We start from the raw sequence: 12,549 nt of genomic DNA, 5'->3' as shown, positions 1-12,549 counted from the left end.
AACTTACTGAAACCAGTGTAGAGCCAGACAAGCCTATTCATCTGTGCAGACTGACTAGACTCTATACTGTTTGTAGCTGAATTTTAGATATCATTTTAATTCTGAATGAACTGTTTCAAATTGAAAGCTGAGCAAATCCATTACACAAAGTCGGGAGGTTAAGTGGAAAAAATGGAAATAATGTACCTCCATTTCTGCTGAATTCTAAGGCATTTCCTTTAGAGTTGCATGTGATTCTTGGAACAGCACTTTCCGTCTGATACCATGTAAACATATCCGGCATCATTCCTGAAAAGTTGTCTTGAAATCCCTCCATGTTTGTCTCATTCACTCCTATTGTAACTCTATCAAGTCCCCATTCTGCTCGAGTCATCCCTTTAGAGTAAGTATAGAGTAATAGAAAACATTTTCCATTATTCACATCTCTTTTCCCAAGATATGGTCAATAAAACTTTCCTTTCAGTGTTTGAGAAATTTGAAATCAAAATTGAGTGTTATATTTTTGAAGGACAAAAGTTATGAGTTTGTAAAACATTACCACAATATAACTGTTAAAGGCATACATTAAGTTAAGAAAATTTATAGTATGTTGATACAATTATGACAAATCAGACAGATTCAGTCTTCAGAAAAAACTTATAAGTTATTCAAATTAATGTTATCTTATGGTATTCAAACATGTTAAATGTTAACAGTAGTTGGTCACCAAATTTTCTTATAATTTTTTTTTAGAGTTTTATATGTAGCACCATATCTAGCATTTCTGAATTAACATTATCAAAATTTAATTTCCTTAGCCATAATACACTCATGATAGAAATATTCAACTCGTATTTTTCATTTACTTTATAAAGAAATTGATTCTTACCACCATAACCTAATGGTTGTCTCCATCTGAATATAGTTCTTTCTGTTTTAGCTTCTGCTGGCAGCTCTAGAACCACTCGCTCTCGTGTTCCATTGTACAATATTGGTTCAATATCCTGTCAATTATGTAATAGCTTAATTAATTATATAACTAACTTAAAGATATACTATGCTCAAATATGATGTTAGAAAATATTGATGATTGTTACACAGTCTCTTTATAAATATAAAATAAACATGTCTGACTTCACATGAAGTAGATATGTTAATATTTTAAACTCTACGCACTACAGGTGGTCACAATATATAGTGTCATTAAAAAACTAATTGAACTTACTTAATAAACTCATTTTTAGAGTTCATGCAGCCGTCTATAAGAATCTAATGCAGACATTTATACTTTATTGTTAAAGCAATCATCAAATATGAATAAACTGAATATCAAACTTATTGGAATTGCATTTGAAAGCCATTTTATTTTTTTTTTAAATTGGAGTCATTCTTATAATTACCATAGCGGCCCTTGACATAGTTATTGCCACAAGGTAATTTTTTACACAAAAAGATCAAAATGTGAACAACTGAGACATTTTAGGTTTCAAATGCCATGATGCAAACTTGATATCTAATCAAAATAATATATATTTTTTTTAAGGAAGTTGATATCAACAGTTAATGTTGCTTCCTGTTTGGCAAAGTCTGACACTTGGTCATGATTTGAACAAATTCGGTAAAAATCTTGAACATTAAACTACTCACAATCTAAATTCTAAGCCAAGCAGGTTTGGAGAATTTATATATTTGACCTCCTTGCATATAAAACACACACATAGTGACTCTATCTCTAAAACCATGTTGATAAAATTTCTTTTAAAGTTTGATCAAAATGAAATGAAAAATGAAAATAACATTATGGGAATCAACTACACATTTAAAGATGGATGTCAGATCATCACCTATGACTGATTATTATAATAATTTGAAAATTTGGTAATTTGTACATTGGAAGTAAAAAAATGGAACTATTCAATGTATTTCCAAGAACTGGAAAGGTAACTACCAGTTTGATCAATCTATTTTATATTTTATGAAAGAAAAAAAAACAACATTATATGAAAGACCTTTTCTGGATGTTGAATACCAAGTTTGGTGAGACAGCAATTATAGGTCCATACTTGTCATGATCATTTCATTTTGAAATTAAAAGTTTATTCATTTTCCTTGATTACAAACTATAAAGTATCATTCAACAGAGACATCTGAAAGAATACTTGCCTTTAGTAGTTGCCAGGTAATTTCGTTATCTGTTGAGAAGTCTAAAATAATTCCTTCATTTGGAGATGATGGCTGAATGCACTGATACTTCTTATCTGTACTACCTATCTTCACTACAAACTCTAGAATCCTGTAGATAATAGCAATAGAACATTGATAATGCATGTTTATACACATGTACAGAAGAAAGCGGCCGACTTAATGGTAAAATATGAATATGAAAATATATTCATATTGTGCAATAAGCCATGTGTGACTGTCTTTGCAATCGTAAACAAAAAATTCAACAAGGACCGTAACGCTGCAAACATCATTTAGAAATTGCCCACATGCTACAGACTGATGATGTACTTAAACAATCATCATCTATATCTAAGTCTATGACTCTTTAACTTGTAAACATGCCCTTAATGACTATACTTTTTCTCATAGTAGTCCATTTTGATTTTAAAAAAATTACAATTGATTTTGCTAAATTTAGACATTTCTCCAATAAAAGTCCAATTATTTTTCGCATTTGACATTAGAGAAATTTTCGTTATTTAAGTTTGAGTGTTTTTTGTAACTTGAATGATTTTACCTTAGATATGTGGTATTCAGTGCAACCGTCACAGCTTCCCTTGTACCATCACCGTCAAAAATTAAGGCATTTCCTGAATCAACAATTCCACAACTAACCCCTAGATGGCCTCCCCAGATACGTTTCCAGAAATCTGATGGACGATGTAATTGTTCAAATCTATCTAACATTCCATATGGAGTTGGATCATCAGATTGGCATGTGGGATCTGAGAATAACAAATTTAAAATACAAAACACCTAGTTTACATATATATTCTTATTATCAAAATGGGCGAGTGTTTAAAAAAAGTGCTTATTTACCTGTAATAAAAATGAGTATTATAAGAAAATGTCCCCTAACAAAATATTTAACTGCTAACAAAATATTTAACTCATTTTTGTTGATATTTGACACTTACACTTAAAGAAATAAAAACAATGAGTTTTACTTATATATTTGTGGGATTACCTGAAAAGTCAGAAACTTTCACAAATATCAGTAATAGTACCTTCTGATTGTGTATCACAAACACAAGCACCTTTTTTACAGACACCATTTCTATGACAGTTATCAGGACATGGAGGACCAATATATACATCATCTAGGGCAAAATTGTATGGATACCCTCCTGGCTGCCACCATCTCAAAATTATAGGACTGGAAAAAAATAACATCATTAATTTCTTTTACTCAGAAAGCTTTTCGTATCAATATTTTTACACAGAATAAGTAAATGCAAATAAATGAAGGCCCAAACTGTATCAGAAATTTTTTGTCTGAAGCCATTTGTTTATCTCTGTAAATGTGTTTCTTTTTTGTCTGTTTTGTGATGTGCTCATATAATTTATGCTTTATATGGATTGTGAATAAATGTACTACAGTATTAATGTATGCATGCTAATTTTGCATTAGCCATATTTATCGCTTTATTTCTTAAATTTGCCAAAGGTATTTTATACACCTTCTTGTTGAATACACACTGATACAATTTTAGATATTTTTCTAGTTATGTTGTACATGATGAGTTTGCAAAAAGGGAGTTACTAGTATGTGTATCTACATTTTAAGTCTTGAATACTTTTAAAGTTCTGATTCTTACAAAAAATTGTATAAAGGGAAATAATTAGAACAGTTCAAGATCTGGTTCATTTACACTTACCATATATTCATATTCAAGTTTCATGGCAACCCTTTGAATAATTTTGGAGAGACCCAATGCAAACAGAAAATATGAAAAAAGGAACAGTGAGAGTTATGGTTATTTCACTATTTACATCCTTCAAATCACCTAATATCTATATTTCAAGTTTCAAGACTATTCTCAAACTGTTTTGAAGGTATAGATGTGCCTGACTCTATACTGGAGGTAAATGCTAATCACTTTCAGTTTCAGCTGGTTCATGGTTAAAACATTATTAATGACAGTATTTTTAATCTTACTATTTAGCAAGTTGTTCTGTGACAGGTATGACAACAAGTTGCCAATGACCTTGAGGGCCAGCATAATACACACTGCCTTCTGTGTTTCTACCATCACAAGCCATCTCTTGATAACACGCCTCTTGAACTAGACGAAATCCATTACCACCCCTTGGCCAATATTGAAAAAACACTGGATGGTTCCATCTAAACTGGTTACTACATCCCACATTAATCTTAAAAATATAAAACTCAAATATTGATCAAAATGAAAAACCTTATTGTCCAAGAAGTAAGCAATAAAGTCATTATTATTAAAATTAATTTTGCACAACTTGTTTTGATATACTGTCATAAGCTAGCCCACTAAGACTAAATAAACAGACATCACTATTGTTGATGCATACACATTACCATAAAGAAACACATGGATTAATGCATACAATTTCTATAATCAAGCATGCTATGAAAAACACACGGTTTTGGCCTAATGTTTTACCTTATTTTATAGATCAAATAATGCAACATAAAAATCATGAGTTCAAAAGTTCTCAAATTCATGGAAAAAAAAATCATTTCACTGCAAGAAATCAATTTTTAACAAAAAGTTATTTGTTTTCCAAGCAACATAAAAAATGGCAAACCTTGAATTGAATGACATCCCCGACTTGCAAATTAAGGTCTTTGGTGATGACTTTTTTGTCTGAATCGCGGTTAGCCAAGATAAGGACTGGGTTCTGTGAGTTACAATACTTGCCAATCACACCACCAGCTACTGTCATCCACATATTAGAATCTAGCGGCTCTGTAGAACCCTGAAGTTTAAACATAAAGAAAATTAAAATGAGATTTAAATGGATGTAAAGATTCCTAGAGAAAGCTGTATGTTATAGTTTTTATATATTTCAACTTTTAATAACATCTTGTGTGCAATGAGTATTCCTGGCAATATACAATTTTGCCATAGAGTGTTAGAAAAGTAAATTACTGACAATGAATGATATATCCAATTATACTCAAGGATACAATTTTGTAAGAAGTGATTTTTGCAAACTTTACATCTAGATTAATAAGACATCATAATCTGCATACATTTTCACAAAAAATCTTATGATTTATCTTTTTACTTACGATAATTGTAAGTGAAATCTTAAGTCATTTTCACAAAGCCACTCGTAAGTTAACAATAAATCTTATGATAAAAACCATCCCTAGCAATGTTCATTTGATATTGATGCGCATGCTCTATATTTGTTTCCAGTTGTAAAACTTAGTTTTGTCCTTCCATTTTTTTTATTGTTTTTATTCTGTTTAGATAAAACATACATGGTATTTAAAAAAGACACTTATGAATGGGGAACACCTATCGTAAAGTAACGATAATTTTGCACTTACTATTTTCCTAATATTTTGTGAAAAGGAGATTTATAGTAAGGTTTCTCTTGTGATAAATATTTGTCGTAAGTTTTTTTTCGAAAATGTCTGCTGCAATAATATGGAACAGTGTGAATAACAGTGTGTTGGACTAAATAAATAACAACCACAAATTCAAACATAAATATGTAAAAGCAGTTATATTTTAAACATACGTTAAAATCATCTTCCAGTGACGGGAGGTTTTCGTATTGTCCGAGTTGCATTTCATCCACAGCCCATTGATTGTATCCTTTTCCAGAGTGTTTAGGCTGCCACAAGCGAAATCGTGTACTGGGTGATTTTGCATCTTTAGGCAAGTCATTTGAAACTAGCCTAAAATTACATTTATGATAAAGATAATTTCATAAATATTCATTTTAAAATACCTTTACAAACAAGAGGGTCTTCAGTACATCTTGTATAAACTTTATACATGCTATTCAAGTTTCATTATAAGCTAAAAAATAAAAATATACCATTTTATTATTATCAACTGCGGTAAAATATACCAGTTTATTATTATTAACTGCGGTAAAATATACCAGTTTATTATTATTAACTGTGGTAAGACAACTTTATATAGGTAATATATTGAGATAAATTCCGGTAAGATAAACCTCAGACTGTAAAAATGTAAATTAATTTACAGAATAATGCATATCCTATTTTGCACCTAAAATCAAGATATAATGTTAATGTTTGTAGTATATTATCAATTTATTTTGACTTAATAACATTTTGATTATAAATTTAAAAATCATACTTAGGTGTTAAATACAAAGTGCCTTCAAGCTCATCAAGAAGGTTCCATGTGACGCCACCATTGTTTGAATATTGTAGAATAACACCTTCCGATCTATGATCTCCACCATTACAATATTGACCACCACCACCAATACGTATGTAGAATTGTATATAATCTGCATTACGTGTATCCATGTCTTTACTTACTAGTTCCCTCACGCCATTCTAGTCATAAATCAAAGTACTATAGTACAGATGGGCAGATTGAGATGAAATTGACATTTAGTCAAACAATAATTTATTGAGTATAACGAGGTAAAGGAGTTTATATTTGCCAGGTATATAACTGTTGTATTGATGAACTTCAGTAGATAATGCGGGTGTTTTCCACTTTCTGGTACTTAATCGGCGTTGAGGCGATTTTATTTTAGGGAAGTAGTGGTTTATCAACTGCAATGTTCTTTAAATGCAGTCTTCAAAAAATTTAGTCCAAATCAAATGAATTATCTGCTGCAAATTATGTCATGTCTAACAGTTTGAATGTGCCATTTTTACGATCAATATACAGTGATAGATTTACTCTGCATGGCTAATACTCAACAGTTTTTGCCGTAAAATTCGATTTTGTAACTATGATAAAGTGGTTACAGAGAAGAAATCACTTTGAATAATGGATGATATATGGACAACAGACAATAAACAAAATCTAAAATGAGCACTACATACTAGGGTGAGCTAAAAAATAGATATACCTACATCAAAGAAATAAAGTGATTCATCTGAGTGAATATTGCCACATCCCCGATTATTGCTGACAACTTTTCCTCCTCGTATACTCTCAAAGTCAGTGTCAGGGTGATAGCGTATACCAAAATCTGCCTGCATTTTATCATTGAGGTGTGTAGCAGGGTGACAATCATCTCCTTCATATCCTTCATCACATCTTCAAAATGAAAGCTTGGTTATAAAATCTTAACTATTATAACAAATTTCAAAGTATTATTTTAAACACCTATCTGTGCTCTTCAAAGAAACAATGCTATGCCGGGAAAGCTATAAAAAATCATTTTTAAGTGTTTTTAAAAAGTATCAAATGTAAGTGGTGGTTAATTATGTTTATAAAATATTATTTTTTTGTTTTAAAAGGTGATCCCTTGGAACAGTGTCTATTCTAAGACGCGCGATTGCGCGATTCACGCTAGTATTTCACAGATCGCGCACAATTCAAAATCATGTGCGTGAAAATCGCGCATCTATAAAAAAAGTTTATAAAATCGTTAAACTTCCATCCTGCATTATATTTGGTTGTTTTGTTTACATTTACACCGGAAACCGAAGGGAAGTAACTGTAAGCTAATTATAATAATTTAGTACCATATGGTACGGGTTACGTGAGTTGACGGAAATTAACGGAATGTTCCGTACCGACCGGAACTAGTGTGCTAGGTCTGACAGTTGGGCGCCATTTTAGTGTAGTAAATAATCAAGAAAAATAAGGCAATTCCTAGCTTGGCTACGATCTAGACGTGAAAGATAGGTCTATTGTTTGTACTGTCAATCCCTTAATAATCAATCGAACAGTTCTATAATGATTTGTGTTCGTAAAAAAATAAAGAGGGGACAACTTCTGCTGCCTTAGTTTTAATTATTTCATCGGTTGAACGCCTCAGTTTAAACTTAATGCAGACGATTTAACATTGGCAGTTTATATTGGCACCCCTTGATTTTGAAAATCGCCCCCTTTTTTGAAATAGAGGGGGAAAATCACCCCTATTGTTGAAATCCTAGAATAGACACTGCTTGGAAGCAATTTAATCACAACAAAATAACATGAAAATGGCAAACTCTGTCTGTGATTGAGTCTGTACACGAGGGATAATGAAAATGTGCAACCCTCACAACTCCTAGCACTATCTTGAGCCATACTCAATTTTCAACACTAAACATGCTGCAATCAATGACCCTTAAGGACCAGAAAAATATGGAAAACACTGAAGTTAAGTATGGGGCAACTTTTTACAGTGACACCTGCTGTTGTGAAGTATAAAAATCAAGTCAATAAGGTCAATTACTGCATTTCTTACAGAGATATAAAGAAGTTGTAACAAATATACTCACATGCATATTCCTTCGTTACAATCTCCATGTCCATGACACATATTATGACATTGCTGACCAATATAAAGTCTAGCCACACCCCAAGTATCTGTGTTTGTCCAATCCGATTGTCTCAGACGAAATCTAGTTGATGGTCCCCTTTCAGAAACAAAATACACTGAATGTGTCTAATTGTTCAAACTAAAAAATGTCAAACTTGAAAAAATGCAATTTATGAACAAGAGGACTACGCTGATTTGTAAAAGTACTCATATGATAATTAAATAGTATACTGGGTGGTGTTGGTCAGGGAACAAGAGGGCCATGATGGCCCTGAGGTCGCTCACCTGTATATAGGCATCCCCCCTCCCCCCCTGGCAGGGCCAATTTTAACCCAAGGGCTTTTATTTGAACAAACTTGGTAGACACCCATAAGAAGATGTTTCATGCTAAACATCTAAGCTCTAGCTCATTGGGTTTTTTCAAAGAAGATTTTTTAAGTTTTTACTATACACATATAGTTAAAAACAATGACACCCCTGGAGCGGGGCCAGTTTTGACCCCAGGGCTTTTATTTGAACAAACTTTGTAGACACTTACTAGAAGATGTTTCATGCTTAATATCTTAACTCCAGTTATTTGGGTTTTTTCAAAGAAGATTTTTAAGTTTTTGCTATACACATATAAGGAAAATCAATGACCCCCGGGGCGGACCCAATTTTGACCCCAGAGCTTTTATTTGAACAAACTTTGTAGACACTCACTAGAAGATGTTTCATGCTTAATATCTAAACTCTAGCTATTTGGGTTTTTTCAAAGAATATTTTTTAAGTTTTTGCTATACACATATAAGGAAAATCAATGACCCCCGGGGCAGGGCCAATTTTGACCCCAGGGCTATTATTTGAACAATCTTGGTAGACACCCATTAGAACATGTTTCTTGCTAAATATCTTAGCTCTAGCTCTTTGAATTCTTTAAAAGAAGATTTTTTAAGTTTTTACTATATGCATATAGGGAAAATCAATGATCCCCTGGGGTGGGGCCAATTTTGACCCAAGGGCTTTTCTTTGAACAAACTTGGTAGACACTCACTAGAAGATGTTTCATCTGAAATATCTAAGCTCTAGCTCGTAGGGTTTTTTAGAAGAAGATATTTAAAGTTTTTTCTTTCGGTTGCCATGGCAACCAGAGTTCTGCATGGAATTAAATTCTTTGAACAATTTTTAAAGGTGACCACCAAAGGAACATTCCTGTGAAGTTTGGATGAAATTGGCTTAGTGGTTTATGAGGAGATGTCATTTAAAGTAAAAGTTTACGGCCGGACGCCGGACGAAAAGCTATCACAAAAGCCCTGTCACTTTGTGACAGGTGAGCTAAAAACATGGTCAAATTTTAATTTTACACACAGAAATGTCTCAATTGTCATATTTTGACACAATTAGTTTAAAATATCAAAAGCATGTATTGTTTTCATCATAAATCAAAACTAAAATGTACTTTGAATGTCCCAATTATTTAACACACATGAATATTGTAAGTAAATAGAATAAATTGTTCTGGAACAAAATATTCTATTATTCTTAGTTTAGCAATGGTTTTGTGCATAGGCCATTAACAAGATTATTTAATCATTATTGTACTGTCATTTTCTCTAAGAACCCATATGAAATTTTTTTTAAGATAAACAAAGGTCTATGTTTATTGTTATATAATGTTACTTAGATCCTATTAATCAGCCGAACACACATATGTTATTTTGGCTTACCAAGAAGTTTCTGGTAAAGGTATTGTTACACGTGTCCACTCCTTATATCGTGTCCAGTCATATATTGTCCCTTCATGTATAGGATCACATGGCTCGGGCGGCAGACACGGTTCTATTACAAGGTCCCAATGTATGCCGTGATCAGTTGAATATTCAAGATACACATGGTTGTCCTTTATTTCAGAATATGGCAGACCACATCCCATTACAAGTTCAAATTGTAATATATAACCTGGTCCAACATGCATCGACTCTGTTGTCAATATTCGAGAAAAGTTTCCTTCCGGTTTCCCAATAAAGCTGTAACATAATATACAAGTCATATATTTAAACAATTTGCCAATGTTAACCAAATAGAAAAATTAATAATCAAAACTATAAGCCTCACAATATTTGAATACAAAATTATTGCATACCGTAGGTGATTATAGAATGTGCAATCCTCATATTTTTTTCTTTTTGTAACAACTGCTTTACATTGACAGGGTGAATTTGCTAGCATATTATTTCTATATGAAGTAGATTATAGAAATATACAAATACCTTATACTTTTCATCCTATTACAATAATGATCAGAGAGTTTGCCATTTGTGACAGTTAGTTTTTCATCAAAATCATCAAGGCTTGTCATATGAACATGTATTGTGTTGAAAAGATGGTCATTCAAATTTATGTCATCCAAAGCCCATACATCATTATGAAAGCCTGAATGTTCCGGTTGAAACCATCGAAACTTACAATTACTACCTCTTGCAATATCTGGTAACTTCACCGAATCAGACCTGAAAGTGATCAACACAGACACTATGTTTACAAACACAATCAGCCTAATATTTAGCATACAGTAATGTTGCACTTTAATCAACAAAAACATGATATAATGTTACATTAGTTGATGAAAGTTAATGTAACATATACAGGATGCAATTGTAAAAAAAGATGAAAACTTACAAGATATTCTTGATGAAATAAAAAGAGAAAAAACTGAAAACCTCAAGGCTAGTAATAAGCATGCATGCTGGTGTATATGCTTGGTGTATATGGTTTTTCAGAAAATGATCTGATCTAATTAGAACAATTTAGAAAGTAATTGTTACATTAAATCTCAAATGGTACTTGTTAATCAGCATTCTTTTTTTCAAAATGTTTAAGAAATACCAGGACGATCCCTCACTTACTACTTTGAACTAGTTTATGCCTGCAAAGACAGTTTTGCAAAGAGAGGCCATGCAATACACAGATTTATTTAATTATTGTTAGCATGAAGTCAATCTTAGAAGTTGTTTCTTAAATATTTTATTAGCTTTGATCAATCCTTTACTAAATAGTTATCGATCAAGAATTGGTATAACACTCTTTTGTACATGTATGAACGATGAATGAATTAAGCTATCAGGCATGCAAAGTTAAATGATGGAAAAGCTGAGGAAAAAAAGATATCATGGAAAAGAAAAAGATATTGACATACATTGGCTTCCGATAGTCGAAAATATTGAATGTTTTCAGAAGATTCCATGTTACACCACCATCACAGGAAACATCAAGAATTACAAGCTCCTTAGTATCTTCCGGTGCAGGACAGTCAGACACCGATGAGTAGCTTCCTACACGTATATTAAACTGTATATACCTGAAACATTGATCAACAAGCAATTATCATAGTATTGCAAGCAATCCATAAGTCCCCTACCGGTTAGAACCCCATCAACATTCTGAAGGGCCATTGGCCATTCACTTATGTTTCAATTTTTCTCTATTTTAAGTAAACTTGTTGGAAAAGTTCTTTAAAAGTGATCACAGGAAACTGTTTTTATGAACAGACAGACAGACGGACTGAAGGACACTCTAAAGTTAATATTTGAAACATCCCTGTGACCAAAATATAACATTTTAAAAGCAAAATTCTTAAATAGGAGATAACTCTTGACTTAAAGATGCAATTTCATAAAAAATTTCAGCTCTTTTTGACTTATCACAAATATTGTTATATTTGCCATGTTTTAAGCCTATTTGTTGCCAAGGCAACTGATATTTTTTCAAAATAGGAAGAACAGATAAGACATGCATAATATCAAGACTGCTATCTACCCATATGTCAAGTTTCATAAAAATATTTCCAGTACTTTTTGAGTTATCACTGGATTCAGTTTATGTGTAAAATTTGCCATATTTTCAGTATATGTGTTGCCATAGCAACCAGAATTTTCAACATAGGAAGAAAATAAAAAGACGTGCATAATCTCAAGACTGCCATCTACCCATATGTCAAGTTTCATAAAAATATTTCCAGTACTTTTTGCTTTATCACTGGATCCAGTTTATGTGTAAAATTTGCCATATTTTCAGCCTATTTGTTGCCATAGCAACCAGAATTTTCAACAAAGGAAGAAAAGAAAAAGA

At 32.1% G+C, this 12,549-nt stretch overlaps 1 protein-coding gene across 2 annotated transcripts in view; it reads right to left on the bottom strand.

Annotated features, from left to right (window-relative positions):
* Positions 1–12,549, bottom strand: part of LOC132732156 (reelin-like) — a 75,419-nt gene that overhangs the window by 36,531 nt on the left and 26,339 nt on the right. For both annotated transcript variants that reach the window (XM_060718525.1, XM_060718524.1), the window contains exons 18-31: positions 11,618–11,779; positions 10,692–10,931; positions 10,149–10,448; positions 8,402–8,539; positions 7,040–7,226; positions 6,303–6,508; positions 5,713–5,872; positions 4,768–4,938; positions 4,145–4,359; positions 3,213–3,361; positions 2,723–2,930; positions 2,143–2,272; positions 869–983; positions 187–375 (exon numbers count right to left, since the gene is read on the bottom strand). In XM_060718525.1, coding sequence (XP_060574508.1) covers positions 187–375; positions 869–983; positions 2,143–2,272; positions 2,723–2,930; positions 3,213–3,361; positions 4,145–4,359; positions 4,768–4,938; positions 5,713–5,872; positions 6,303–6,508; positions 7,040–7,226; positions 8,402–8,539; positions 10,149–10,448; positions 10,692–10,931; positions 11,618–11,779 — 2,570 coding nt within the window. The remainder of the gene's footprint in view (positions 1–186; positions 376–868; positions 984–2,142; positions 2,273–2,722; positions 2,931–3,212; positions 3,362–4,144; positions 4,360–4,767; positions 4,939–5,712; positions 5,873–6,302; positions 6,509–7,039; positions 7,227–8,401; positions 8,540–10,148; positions 10,449–10,691; positions 10,932–11,617; positions 11,780–12,549) is intronic.

This window comes from Ruditapes philippinarum, unplaced genomic scaffold, assembly GCF_026571515.1.
Source record: "Ruditapes philippinarum isolate M1 unplaced genomic scaffold, ASM2657151v2 ctg325_1_1_1_1, whole genome shotgun sequence".
NCBI lineage: Eukaryota > Metazoa > Mollusca > Bivalvia > Venerida > Veneridae > Ruditapes > Ruditapes philippinarum.
Note: the sequence above shows the minus strand (reverse complement) of the source record. Positions and strands in the feature narration are given on the sequence as shown.